The sequence below is a fragment of the Cibotium barometz genome, chromosome 53 (assembly GCF_041138505.1).
Source record: "Cibotium barometz isolate CiBa-2024 chromosome 53, ASM4113850v1, whole genome shotgun sequence".
In the NCBI taxonomy this organism is placed as follows: domain Eukaryota; kingdom Viridiplantae; phylum Streptophyta; class Polypodiopsida; order Cyatheales; family Cibotiaceae; genus Cibotium; species Cibotium barometz.
The window spans coordinates 28,139,545-28,154,710 of NC_141098.1; the positions used below are offsets into that span (position 1 = coordinate 28,139,545).

The 15,166-nt window shown below is 45.7% G+C and overlaps 1 protein-coding gene across 2 annotated transcripts in view; it reads left to right on the forward strand.

Annotated features, from left to right (window-relative positions):
- LOC147608482 (uncharacterized) overlaps nt 1–15,166 on the forward strand; it is a 111,354-nt gene that overhangs the window by 20,360 nt on the left and 75,828 nt on the right. Inside the window, exons 2-5 of one of the 2 annotated variants that reach the window (XM_086789164.1) lie at nt 4,813–4,961; nt 12,621–12,668; nt 12,867–13,028; nt 13,124–13,258. In XM_086789164.1, coding sequence (XP_086645290.1) covers nt 4,813–4,961; nt 12,621–12,668; nt 12,867–13,028; nt 13,124–13,258 — 494 coding nt within the window. The remainder of the gene's footprint in view (nt 1–4,812; nt 4,962–12,620; nt 12,669–12,866; nt 13,029–13,123; nt 13,259–15,166) is intronic. The other variant, XM_086789165.1, reaches the window with a different exon arrangement.

Genomic DNA, 15,166 nt, shown 5'->3' on the forward strand with positions numbered 1-15,166 from the left:
CTAACAACAAGCTTACAAAGCAAAGCCTTACATTGCACCTCACGATGAATGATATTCAATCCCCCTTCCTGCTTAGGCCTGATAATGGTTTCCCAAGCAACTTTGGCCCTAGTGTGTGCATTTCCATCAAGCCCGCCCTGACCAAAGAAAGTTCCGAATAAGGCGACGAAGCTGGCCAATGCAGCCCTTATGAAAAATCCAGCATAAAGCGATAAACGAAGCCGTGGCTAGCAAAACTTGGTTAACCACCAAAGCTCTAGAGGCCAAGTCGAGCTTCCTCCTACTCCAATGATGAAGTTTGCTTTTAATGCTTAAGAGCACTGGAGCAAACTGTTGTGCAAGATGTGTGCCATAGTGTGCTCCAAAAAATCCCAATCCACTTTGTCATAAGCTTTTTCAAAATCAAGCAAAAGAATGGCAAGAGGCCGTTGACTAGATTTTGCCCACTCGACAGCTTCCCAGAAAGAAAAGATGTTATCAAATATACTCCTTCCTTGGAGGTACCCATTCTGTGTATCATGGATAGTCCTTTGGAGAATCGGCTGCAACCTTATACTCAAGGCTTTAGCTAAGATTTTATATGCAGATCCAAGGAGGGTGATGGGCCTCCATTGCTTGATGTCAGTCTTGTCCCCACTCTTGGGGATAAGGTGAATCAGCCCCTCCGTGAGGTATGGCGGCATCATACCCAACAAGAACATTTCCTGAAGGGCAATAGTGATAGCATCTCCAATATGATCCCAAAAAGGAATAAAGAAGGCGGGAGAAAGACCATCATCCCCTGGGCATGAACCACTGGAAAGAGCATGCAGTGTGTGAAGGAATTCATCCTTCGAGAAAGGGGCATCCTGGGAAGAACACATAGCATCTGTAATGAGCCTGGGCATGCACTCCCAAACTTTCTGCCGTGTCACCTCTCTCTGAGGAGAGGGCACCTCTGCAGTCAACAAAGACCGATAAAAATCTAAAGCAATACCCCTCACTTTATCAGGCTCAATTTGAACCTCACCCTGTGAATCCTGCAAGTACCTCACAGAATCCTTGCTATGGGAAGGCCTGTGTGCTGAGAAAAACTCTTTGTTGCATCTGCCACCCATCTGAGTCCAAAAACCCTCATTCGCATGAAACACAAACTTAGCTCTCCTGTGCATGGCCAACTGCAGTTCTGCTCTTACTGTGGTCAAGAGGTTTGTAATCCAAGATGCATGTGGATGCTTTTCATGTTCCCTCTGAAGAGCAGCAATCCTACGCCTAGTAGCTCTCTCCTTGTCCAGAGCCTCCTTCTTCTTGGACAAGGTAGTGCTATGAAAATAATGGTTGGTCCTCTCAAGAGCCAGCGCAATATTATGACGAGGATCAGGACCGTCACAAGATCTCCATACCTTTCTGAACTGAAGGGAGATGTCACCATCTAGATAAAGAGAGTCAGGGATATGGACACGAGGAGAGGCCGAGCGATCCCCAGGCTCCTTGAGACAAAACGACGGGGCAATGATCGGATTTGGTGGTGCCAGGCATAATAGCAATGGTGCCTCCTCTATCCAAGGACCAATCATCCACATAAAACCTGTCGAGACGTGCAAAGATGCTGTCATCCCCGCTCCTGTGGTTATGCCAAGACAAAGATAAGGAGTTTGGCCTTCTCTGGAAGTCATCCTTAGTCCAACAATCCCTGCCAAAAAATGAAAGCGTGAACCTCTCCCATGAGGTTCGCTCCAAAGGGTGTAAACCCCCTTCGCGTCCACCCCTCTTGTCAGAAGGTTGCTCAACCATATTAAAATCTCCTCCCACTATCCAATGATCAACCTGGGGAATGACATTTGTAATGGTGTCCCAAAAGGCCACCCTTTCACCTCTCATGTTCATGCATGATCAAGATCCACTGCGCTCTAGCAGGGATGATAAAACCGTGCCCAATAACATGAGGCATAAACAGATGCTGCCACTGAAATGCAAACACCCCCTCTAGTCCCAACTGCCGAGGACCAGAAGGTGTGGCCAGAAAGCATCTTACCAAGCATTCCATGAGACGATTCTCATGGAAGAGAAGTGGGTTTGACCCCCGATCTAAGAAGACAATGGGCAGCCTGAGAACGCCTCTCATAATGCTGGAGGATGGGATTATCCATGGGGCAAAGTCCACTGACATGCCCTTGTCCAAGGCCGTGCACAGTACCTAGTACCTGCATATGTACGAGAAACCTGTTCGCCCTACGGGGCATCAAGAGCAATGGCATCATGCTGAAAATCCTGCAATACATGATCCCCACTGCGCTGAACATCCTGCATATTGCCTCCTCCAAGTACAGAGGACTCAATAAAATCATCCTGATATGAGATATCATCTCTCTGCAAAGATGCATCAGCTGACACATCCCTCTGACCTGAAACATCATCTATCTGTACATGATCTGAGGAGGCCTTCCTATCAATTGCACCAGGGGGGCGGGCGTGAGAGATAGCTCGCCACAAGGGAGGTGGCACCTGAGAAGCACGCTTGCGAGGCCTCCTGCGACCCCGAGCCCGAGGGCAATCTTGAGCAAAGTGACCTTGTTGGTGACAAACCCGGCACTGATCGGGTTTACCTGCAATCTCCATACGTTGCTTCAAAGGGTCACAAGGGCCCGGAAGCAAAACATAGTCCTCAAAGAGCTCAATGTCACGGGCAAGAACCATGACCCTGGGGACACCATCCGCTGAGGCAGTGACCACCTGGGCAGAAGATGTCGGCAAGGCGTGGAGGGGGGGCACTTGAAGAACCAACCCAAAGGTGGACCCGATGGCCTCTAACATAGGCCAATATGCGCGAGGAAGACCTGGGAATCTGAGAGTAATCGGGCAACGGTTCCGGTCTTCCTCAACCCGGTCAAAATAGCTGGAGTAGGGAAGAAAGAATGTCTTCCTTGGGCCCAATGCCAAAGAGCTGCCCTTTAAATCAAAATCCTCTTGGAAGAAACCTCTTCCAAACAACTGCACATCTCGAAAGAGTGAGGTGAGGTCGGAGGGCAGAGCCCCCAGGGCCCAATCCCGAGCCTGGAGACGGGAAGGGTGAGATCCAAAGATTCTGGCAATGAGGGTCGTTTTGGAGTCTTTCTCGATTTTGGCATAGAGGACCGCGAGCTCGGCTTCGGAAAAAACAATGGTTCACCTAGCCGAGGGAGATTGATTAGCCATGATGCTAATCGAAGAAAAAGGCCAACTTGAACCCGGATGAGGAGCAATCCGAACCAAATTGGCAAGAATACTAGACAACACTTGTACTACTCCAAGATATTGTTACATGCCCTTCACTGTACTGTGCGCACCTAGCACTGGTCACAGAGTGAGTAGGACAACATAGAGGCTCAAATTGATGACAAGTGACTACAACAGCCAAGGCTAAGGCTAGGATGTAGCATGAATGATGAAGCATGAAGGATGTTCTTCAGGATGAGTTGAGGGACCCAGGATGAGTTGAGGGACCATATAAGCATTCTTGCAAGATGTGGTAGAGTGGGTGGACTTGGTGGCATCTCCTATCTCTGGTAGATGCCATCGGAGTGCCGGCCTTTGGTGGAATCTCATATCTCTGGAAGATGCCCGTTGGAGTATCAGTGTGGTGTTTTCAATGCCGGTGCATGCACCTCTCATGTATCCGTTGGTGGTGCACCTTTGCTTCTGGATAGTCCACTGAATGCTCTGGGATGGTTCCCCTAGGGTTGATCCCCTATGGTGGTGTTACGGTGTGGTGGTGTGACGCCCAGAGATGATCCGGCTGAGTATAGTGTGGGCACCCTTGGTGGCTCTTGGTATTGTTGTGCCATTTTGAATTACCTTGGCTTGTGTTTAATTAAGTTAATAGGTAAGTGTTCCAAAATCTGCACTCCCTGTTATAGATTTGGTCTAGTGTTGAGTGATGACACTAAGGATGTCTGATCCTTGGCTTGAACTTGGTATCTCTCTGCCCAGTCATGGAGGTATGCCCTTATTTTGAATTAAAAATCTTAGCCATCAAATTGCCGACCATGATGGTGTTTTAGGGGAAACCATGGCATGTGGTTTCATTGAAGAGCCGTGCAACGATTGGTGCAAGTGCTGAAAAATTCAGATTGTAGTCCATCATGATCCTTCACCTTTCCATTTCTAAATTTGCAAATGGTTGCAGTAATGGGATGTGTGGTGACGAGTGTAGTCTTAGTGCTTAGTGGACACATATCCATGGTCTCGATGGAGAGAGACTGGACGGAGATCAGGGCAGGCCTCCTTATTTACTCTCTTCCAAAAAATAATGTAATCGTATCTTTTCTCTTATGATGCTATGAAAGAATAAAAGCCAGGCCCGATGACAGGCCTTCTCTTGTTTTTGTTATTAGTGTATGGATAGTGATATGTTTCTCTTTCACATGTGTCTTGTTATGTGTGGTGACGAGTGTAGTCTTGGTGCTTAGTGGACACATATCCATGGTCTCGATGGAGAGAGACTGGACGGAGATCAGGGCAGGCCTCCTTATTTACTCTCTTCCAAAAAATAATGTAATCGTATCTTTTCTCTTATGATGCTATGAAAGAATAAAAGCCAGGCCCGATGACAAGCCTTCTCTTGTTTTTGTTATTAGTGTATGGATAGTGATATGTTTCTCTTTCACATGTGTCTTGTTTCTTGCATCATAGCTCTGAATTGACAATTATAATGACTGTTCTTAGGAAACTGAAGGAGTTAACAAGCAGTAACATTGAACTAGGTCAACATTGGCAAGGCATGTAGCATGGTTTAAGTTTTCCGCTTGCTGTGGCTCTATAACACGTTGAAAACTATACATGGAAATTTTCTAGGTTATGTAAACGCAAAAGCAGAGGCTTCTGGTGATGATAAAGGGAATAACATAAGTGTTTTTGTCCGTGTGCGACCACTAACAAAGGAAGAAAAAGTTCGAGGAGAGAAGTCGTGTGTACAGGTTATGAAAGACGCACAGTTCATCAAGGTGATTTAAGTTCCTGTCTCTATGGTGATATAAAGTTTATCTGCTCTTACAAGACATTTATAGAACTTTAGGCAGCTGCAAGCTTAGGGTCTTTGCAAACGTAACCCCTGCATGTGACAAGGGGAGATCTCACTGCCCCATCCAGGGAAGATGCCCCCAAAGACCCTTAGAGCATTTGCATATAGAAACAACATTTGATGACATTAATATCACTTATAATTTACAAGAAGTAAAGGTTACAGGGAATTTGAGACTTTTGACATAATCATATATGAATATTGGTTAGACTGTCCAGATGCCATTCCAGCCTCTTGTCCAATCCAGGCCATCCACTCTACAAATGGATTCTATGAGCAACAGTTGAGCCTGTATGTACAACAAGGAATGGTGATAATGCAGTGTCATAATGATGAGGAAAGCCTGAAAAGGGCGTCTCCACTCATACACATGTAAATAACTCCCAGTGGTGGATGATGCTGGACAGGAATGCCCTTTCGACGTGCATTCCCAAACATTGAACATGGCTCACTTGTTCCGGCTGGGAATGTGGGTCCAAAGGGCATCCCTACTGCAACTTACTGCAGCAAAGACCCCACTTTTCGTCATTAGAGGGCCTATGCAATCAATCTATTTCACGCAACAAACTTTAATGTTTATGATGACCTAGGCTGCTTGCAACTAATGCACATGACCTAACTGACTTGTAAAGGCTAATGCAACTCTTGCTGCCTTAGGCGACCTAGCCCAATGTAACATGCGCATGCATGGACAATGGTACTGTGATCAGCCTCGGGAAGAACTTGATGCTCTGATACGAATGTAGCAGCATGCGCAGAAAGCGTGCTATGATTAACACTAATGACACAGAAGAGGGTAGATATCCCTAATATATTGTATAATGTGCAAATACACACAAAAGAGGCAAGATAGACCTTTTCTATTGTATATATTGCAAAACATGAATATTTAAAATGCTGATCTTGGATCTAGACTCAAATTCAGTCTCAATATTGACCTAATCTATTGTATATATTGCAAAACATGAATATGTACAATTCTGTTGTTGGATCTAGACTCAAATACTGTCTCCTATCATGGTAGCATTAATGCTACATGCATGAACAAAAAGTTATTTGCTGTTCCGGCTGTTCCCAGGCTTATGAGTGCTCTTTTGTGTCCCTTAACAGGTTCTTGATGGATGGATGGTCATGTGGTCAGCCATCAATTTTAAGACCCAAAAATATCATCATGAATGTCCATATCGTGCCCAATAAATGTCCCACATATGGGTGCATGTCTTGGGAACTTTTGGGCACGCCTATTGAGCTATCAAAGTCTCTCCAATATGATCCGGTCTTGCCCATAAATTTTCCCTTGAGTTGGCTGATCATGTCCACATGGCACCCATGTGGATGATGCACTGGCTAAAGTCATCAAGTAACTCTTCTCCAAGACATGCATGATGCCATCACTAGTGATTATTAGGGCATGAACAATAACTTGGAGATGCTAGAGGGGTATTTTTATTGGCCAAATATGAGGAGGGATGTATTCACATATGAAACATTGTTGAGTTAGCCAAAAGGCTAAGGTGACTCATGGCAAGCAAGCAAGGTTGTTGCAACCTTTGTCGATTTTAAAAGCTCCATGGACTTTGTCGAGAACCTGACTAGAAACATGGCTTTCTTGATTATCTTAGATAGGCTCAGTAAATTTGTGATGCTAATGCTCTGTAGGACCATTCTGACTTTTGAGGCTCTCTCATGAGGATACCACCCGGGTTATCCAGTTAGATCTTCTCAGCCTCTACACCCATTGCACATGGATCACACCTCGGGAGCTCCCAACGAAGATGTACTTCTATAGAGATCACTTTATCATGCTCATTGAGTATGGATTCCTCCAGCAGCTTGGCTACGTAAGTGTTCACATCTCCCATGCCATGCGGATTGTCACCATTTGGTCCCTTCACTAGTCTTGACCAGTGTTTCACACACTGATTGGAGCCAAGGTGTGAACGGGGATTTTCCAAAGAAGAAAGCTGGAGCATTTACCGACAAAATTTGGCTTGAAAGATGGCTACAGAGCATTAGCTGCTTGGGATTTTATTCATCAAAGTGGCTTATAAAGTTTATAAGTCGGTGTGTTCACACATCATTAAAATCGGGCTGGACTTATTATTATTTTGGGCATGTATACGTGGACAGAAGGAGGCGCCTAGAGCAAACTTGGGCATCAAGCTGGAAAAAGCATAAAAGTTGATATTTTGGACAACTTAGCCACTTTTGGCAAAAAGGAAAAGCACAAGGCCAAAAGAAGAGCTGCTCGACTTTATAAAAAGTTGGGAGGTGCTTCTCTTGTGGATCATCAGGTGCATGCGCATGAGGGCACAGGACCGGTTGCAGCAAAACACTATTATCTCTCTTCTCTGCTGGCTGACTGCAATTTTCTCTCTTCCCTCAGCGCTGGCCGTACAGCAGCCTGTTGGAAATAAGTGCACACTAGGTGTACTATTTCTCTAGTCTAGTTTCAGTTGAGTCTTTATGTCTTGAGTCTAGTGCTGTGTGGCACCTCTACATTTATCCCATAAGTCAGTCTACTCAATCTTGTACTTCTCACCTATATATTGTGGGTGTCACATCAATGAAAGCATCAATCTTGTGTCTTGTCTACACTCATCTCAAGGTAACTCTTTGTCTTTCATTTGTTTTGTTTCATTTCTAGTTTTGCTCTTGCTTTCATATTTTCCACATGGTATCAGAGCCAGCCTTTCCTAGTTCATTTCCAGCTTGATGCTGCCTTGATTCTCTTCTACCTTGCCTCGTCGCTCGTTATCCTCTCCATCGTGCTCAAGTTCTGGCCGCCTATTTCCTGCCCCAGATCTGCGCCATTCCACTCAGGAATCTGCCCGCCATTTTCTGCGCCAGTTTTTGCTGCCTGTGTTGGCCTGTTTACAGTTGCTGCTGCCTGCGCTTCATCATCTACAGGCTACGCATCATCTAAAGGCAGTTCAGTTCTGCCATCGCTTCCTCTTGAAGAATCTACAAGGTACATGCTACATTGTCTCCTTCAGTTTGCTGGTCAGTTCTTTCCTCATATCTGCAAACTGCTAGTTCCTCATGCTTCGATGGGCTGTCACATGCTATGGCCTTGACAAGTGGTGAGAGAGCCGGCTTCTAAAAACAGTTTGGATCTCTTTTTCATTCATTTCTGCAATCTTGTAAGGGAATAGACACTGCCCTTGCATTTTAGCAAGAGGTAAGACCTTCCCACATGGCCTCTTCTACTCATTCTCTCATGTCTATCGACAAATTCAATGGCTCCAACTTTCATACTTGGCAAATCAAAATCAAGTGCCATCTTATGAAAGAAGGTCTTTGGGACGTTGTTCACCATGCTGCTCCCGAAGATTCAGACATTGAGCAAGTTATCACTTATGCTCCCACTGCCAAGAATGACAAAGCCTATGCTATCATCCTGCTCGGTCTTGGCGATGATTACATTCATCACATCTCCGACATACAGTCTGCTTCTCGAGCATGGATCACTTTGGATACCCTTTTTGGACCTCGTTCTAAAAACTCTAAGATTGCACTTATGATCTCATTCTTTGATCTATAGATGCAGGAGGGAGCTACTATAGCCTCTCATGTCAATTATTTTCGCAGTCTTATGGTTCAGCTTGCTTCAGTGAAGTCCCCCATCTCCGAAGATATTGCTATTGCTGTGCTTCTCAAAAGCTTACCTGAAACCTATGCTACTCTTGTCACTACCTTCAAGTATCACAATAATCCTACTCTTGAAGGTATCATCAATGCTCTCCAAGAAGAGGAAAGAACAAAACAACAAAAGGTGACTGACACTGCTTTTTTAGCAAAGAAAGGAGGTTCTAAGGTAAGAAAGCCTTGCACCCATTGTGGGAAAACTAATCATATGGAGAAGGATTGCTTCAAGGCTCATCCATGCACCATTTGTGGCCGTGATAATCACCGGGAGAAGGATTGCTACTCTAAAACCTCTACATCAGCCCCTGCATCTACCTCAGCCCATGTTGCTGCAGCATCTACATCAGCAGATCTTGCTGTTCATTCCTCACATGATGAGGAATGGGCTTTCTGATTACTTCACCTTTCTTGTCTACCACTTTGACCACCGATGATGTAGGTCAAGGGGTTCTAGTGTCTTACTCATTATGCTTTTTGACCTCTCTCTTGTCCCTACCAAGAGGCAGAGATTGCCCTTGAGGAGGGGATGTCTTCAAGGTCCATCTGTTTGTCTACAGTCAGTCTTCTGTCTATCTAGTCTTGTCTGTCTGTCTATCTGTTGTCTATCTATCTGTCTATCAATCTGACTGTGTCTTGTTTTAGATCCATCTTGTCCCTATCCTTGTGGACCCATATGAGGATATCACTTGAGGAGGGGTGTCTCAGGATCTTTTGTCTCTCATGTCTTGTCTCTCAGTCTATCAGTCTTTATGTCTGTCTTCTAGTCTTGTCCTTTTGTCTTCCTCCTAGTGTCCACTTAAGGAGAGTGTTGGAAATAAGTGCACACTAGGTGTACTATTTCTCTAGTCTAGTTTCAGTTGAGTCTTTATGTCTTGAGTCTAGTGCCATGTGGCACCTCTACATTTATCCCATAAGTTAGTCTACTCAATCTTGTACTTCTCACCTATATATTGTGGGTGTCACATCAATGAAAGCATCAATCTTGTGTCTTGTCTACACTCATCTCAAGGTAACTCTTTGTCTTTCATTTGTTTTGTTTCATTTCTAGTTTTGCTCTTGCTTTCATATTTTCCACACAGCCTTCTGGTGGTGCTTCTTGCGTTGGCCGTACAACAGTTTTTCTCTCTCTTCTTCCATAGCTGGCTGTACAACATAATAGACTATACTACATTTGTTGATGTACAGTCTATTATGAGATCCGAGGGAGATATCACTGCCTCTTCCGAGAGGGTTTTGGGCCGTTACGCAAGGTCATGGAGTTTGAGGATCAGAGATGCATGGGATTGTTTCTACTTGAGCTCAGGAGACACAGAGAGACCCTCTTGGCAGACAGGAGGCCGAGCCATGATGTACCTAGACAGAGGACCCTGACAGATTTCTTTGGCACCAGCACCAGCAACCCAGCCCACACACCTCCTGATACCTCCTCCATTGGGCCATCAGGGCACCGACCACGCTCCAAGGGAGTCACCGCTGATAGAGCAGTTATCTTATGTTGTGCTCGTCGGCCACGCCCACCAGGATCCCGACCACGGCATCCTCACCATCGCCAGATCAGAGCCATTATTGCTCGGCATCGAAGGCGCCTACCTCACTTCTACGACCTCTCCATTCTAGACAGCCCCATGGCGGAGATACTTGATCTAAGGAGAGGGCAACACTTCAACTGATCAGCATACATGGATCTACCTGATTGGGTAGATTTGGAGGAATCTTGGATAGTTTTGAGAGCTCTTCAGGGGCTGATTTTGAGGCTGTTTTATGGACTGTTCATGAGCTGATTCATGGGACTGTTTTGAGACAATTTTTGGATGGCTTTTGGTGTTGTGTTTTATCTTGGCACTGGATAGATATTTGGCCAAGAGATTCGCTGATGCTTTGTGGAAAATCCGGTGTTGTATGCACCAGCACTTTGGTTTATTGTAAAAGCTTCTCGCTCATTTAGTTGTTCTCTTTGATGAGACACCAACTTCAGATGTACTCTCAGTTTTGGTCTCATAGGCCACTATGGCCTCTTAGAGACGTTAATATAACTGTAGGACAATCAGTTTATTGTACTTTTTAGTCTCATTTAGTTGTTCTCTTTGATGAGACACCAACTTCAGATGTACTCTAGTTTTGGTCTCATAGGTCACTATGGCCTCTTAGAGACGTTAATATATCATTTCATTTCATTTCTCAATAAAGAAGTTCCCACAGGCGGGCCGGCCGTTCCGGCTCAGTGTGGTGTCTTTATATTGTTTATGGTTATTCCTCTCATGTGCACAGTGTGTATCTACCGTGTGCTACACGCACACATGACTAGCTTCGAGGTTTGGGGAAGCTTGGAGCTAGGCAGGCTGATTGGCAAGCTGAGTTAGGGATAGACTAACGGGCGGGCACCCAAGTATGGATGGGCGGGCGCCCAAGTGTGGACGCCCGATGACCAGCCAAGAGCCTATAAAAGGTTGGCCAAGGTTAGTCATTAGTCATATAGAGTCTCGCATGTTTTGTGAGAGCTCTATGGTCTGGATCCTGGATCTAGTGCAAACGTGCACCTGCTTTACGCAGCCGAGGTCGGCAGCAGTCTCGAGGCCCGTGAGGGTAGCTTCGTGGCGGTATGGGACGTCACGAGGTAGAAATTGGTCGGTACGTCAACCTAGTGAACTCAGCTCGTGGCTCGGTGGGGACAGCCAAGTCTGTGGGCTTGCCCACGGTTGTCATGGTTGGGTGGTGAGTCAGGCCTGCACCCCCTTTTTGTTTGTTTGTTTGCAGGTTTTGAGTCTCGTACCAAGAGCGTTCTACGAGGAGATCTATCTATGGGGATTTGACAATTCCGCTGTGTTTTCATGCTTTGTCTGGTATTTGAAGTGTTGGTCTATCATTCCAGGTTCCCCTATTTAGTTACACGGATTGCGATTGACCAGATACGGGTTTCATCCTAGCGCCTTAGAGTGGAGATAGGTAGAGCTGCACGTGTCTTTAGAGCCGGGGAGCTCATACGGAGACCCAGAGAGGAGAGGATTTGCCAATTATGCCACACAAAGGTTGAGACAGAGGAGCATCACATATGCCGCTACCCAGTATACTACGAGATCTGCAAGAGGTTTCATTGTCTGATTTGTGAGGGATTTGGTCCACACTCCAGGATCATAGACTTCCTGGACCAGGGTTGCCTAGGGCTCTTCCTGCTTGAGCTCTGCAGACACAACACAGGGACACTGTTGAAAGAGCTTCGGCCCCAACCACCCTGACCCCTCCCTCGCCAGCCAACCATCAATAGTTTTCTCTGGACCGAGGACACTTATACAGTGGATCTTGTGGAGGACACTCATACAGTGGATCTTGTGGGCCCAAGGTGGACCCACCTCGGGCCCACCTCGCCCCAGAGGAGTTACCTTGGATTGGGCCTCCGCATTCCAGCGTGCCCGACACCCACGGCCCCCTGGATGCTGGCCACAATCCCCTCATTATCTCCAGATCCAAGACATGCTCCACCACCATCGAGCTACCTTTCCACGTGACGTAGCTGAGGGAGACCTTTTGGCCATACTCATTAGCCCCATGCTTGATATTTTGGAGAGTGGTATACCATCTACTGGGGGCTGATGCTCCTCTGATTTTCCATGTGGCACACATCCCTTGTTAGCATTGCAGCTTATTTGTAAGCCATGCCATTGTGTAGTACAGGAAGAGGAGGAGGTTAGGCTTCAGAAGAGAGTGGCTAGCCACAGACTTGCAGATTGGGAGAGCTAGAATGAGAGAGATCCTCGTCTTAGCTGGTGGATTGACAGGTGAACAATTCAGATCTATCATAGGTACACCCCCGAATTGTCCTGGATGGTATGTACTGTTGGATATAATGGAGCTAGAGGATGAAATTATAAACAATTATAACTTACAGTTGAAGATAGTTTTCTTCAGAGATGGTTGATGTATGAGTTTTGTGACTCAGGTTGTAGACTATGGTTATGGCTACAATGCCTTGACAAGAAAATTTCAGGTACACACTAGTCTTCATAGCATGCACGTATATTGATTTTTTTTTTTTGTGTGTGTGTGTGTGTGTGTGTGTGTGTGTTTTCTGGTTATAATATTAATAATCATTTCTTGTTTATCTCTATCAGTGAAAAATGTACTTGTTTTTTTAATTGAATTTTAAAAATGCTGAATTCTGAAGTGAAACACCTGCAATCGGCAGTTTGATGGTTGTCTTGGCCATGAAGTTCGGCAAGATCAGATTATGGAAAAATGCCAAGTGCAACGGCTTCTTGACTCTGTATTGGAAGGTTACTCCTCAGCTGTGATAGCTTGTGGCCAGACAGGCTCTGGGAAAACATACACCATGTGTGGGCGGAACGAGGTTTGCATTGTGAAGTTTTGATATTTTAAAGGCAGTGGAACTTAGCTAGATATTTCTTATCAAAATTTGCACGTACATGCTATGATTTTATGCAGGAAAGGAGTAGTCAAGAAGACGGACTGATTGCTCAGTGTGTAACATATATATTCACGGCCATGAGAAAGCATGCCACTGGTAGTAAAAGGTGCTACTCTTTACGGGCGTCGTACTATGAGGTTTATAATGAGCAGGTATATATTTTCTTTTCTTTTCTTTTTCCCCTGTGGTTGCCCATGTGCAGTTTTTGCTTGTGGGTGATACTCTTGGACCCCTTGCCCTAAGAATCATCATAAATAATTTTGATTATATCTTTGGCCTGCCTTTGTAAAAAGGTTAGTCTAGGGTGTCTGTAATATTTTTTTTAAGAGCAACTAAAAAGAAATAGTGGTAAAAAATACTGTGGGTTCAAAACAATATAAAAGCTTAAAGCTCCACTTGTTTATCCTCCTTCACCTTCCCCATCTCTCTCTCTCTCTCTCTCTCTTTTTTTTTTTTTTTCGTGAAATGGTGTTTTATATTATATGTAAAATGTACATCAGCCACATGGCTCACATAGAACCTATGGCCCCAAACAAAACCCCCACAAAAGATCCTCTAAAGGATCATGACCATGCAAACCTGTACACTAATAAGAAAGCCTCCTAGGCAAATAAGCATCCCAGATAAAAGGATCAAAGATGAGCCAGCCGAGCCGCCGTAGACCATAACGAAATAACATCTGCATCCAGTAGCTGAGCTGAGAGAAGAGAAGAAAACTGCCAAAGCAGCAAACCGCGGATACGTAGAATGTGCCCATCTCTCTCTCTCTCTCTCTCTCTCTCTCTCTCTCCCCCCTTGCAATGAACAGAGATGAAGGCGAGTAGGTCGCAGGCGATCAGGCAAGCAGAATCGCAAGCGAGCAAGCGAGCTAAGACACACGCGAGCAGGGTCGAAGGCGTGCAGAGTCGCTGAGTCACTGGCCAGCAGATTGAAAAGTCACAGGGCGCAGGTCACATGTTCGCAGATCGCAGGCGTCTTCCCTCTCTCTCTCTCTCCCCTTGCAAACAGGCAGGAGGTGCAGTCGGGCAGAACTCTCTCTCTCTCTCCACATTGAATTCTCTCTCATGCTCTTGTGAAAGGGTGCGGCAGGAGACACAGAGGCACACAGGCGACTGGCTGATCCTCTCCTTGGGCACACAGCCGGGCTGGAGCATACGTGGGTGGTTTTTCTTTGAAAAAGCTGGTCGGCTGGGCACACAGGACAGAAACGATCTTCTCTCTCTTTGGTGATAGGTCTGGACTGCATGTGGTAAGACTTTTTGGTGTGAGAAGGCTGCCATGCTTTTTTTTTTTTTTTTTTTCCAGAAAGGAGACTTCTATTAAGTATGAAAAAATTTTACAAAATGGAGATTTCACACCAAGAAAGGTGGAGATCTCAACCAATTAGGAGCCCTGTGCTACCAATAGGGTCCCGAATGAGAGGACGTGAAAAAGATACCAATGTCCCACTCTCTCATAAACTGGCCGCGCTTCCTCTCCGCAGCCCTCGAAGATCCCTCGATTCTGGCCCAGGTAGCCATGATGGTGTGAATAATATCAGTCCAAATCCTGCAAAGACACTGAGAAACAAGAACGGGAGTTCCCTCAATGGCCTCGGTGCATCTAGCCTTCCAGATATTCCAGGGTGAGATGCTAGCAATAATCTCCCAAGAACTGTCTAACCTCTGTGCCGGAGGGACAAAGTGTGAAAGTGGCAAATCCTGAAGACAACACTGCCGAGCAATTCCTTGCCTAACCATAATAGCCAAGCTCCTGTCAGTCCCCCGGAATCTCAGCTGAGGCCGAGACTGTGTCAACCAAATGATAGAACCAAAAGAAATGATAGCATCCCTCTTAATCCTACCAAAGAGAGGTAGGATTAAGAGGGATGCTATCATTAGTGTACAGCTGGGCAAGCACCAGTAACTGACCTCCATTGATTGGTGGCCGGACCACCATGAAGAGAAACCCAGATAAAGGAGGAAATCTGTGGCTTCCTATAAGAATGCCACAATCTCCGCCAAAAAACCCCTCTGAATGTCAGTCGAAATGCCGTAGGATTCCCAATGGGGTCTAAGAGT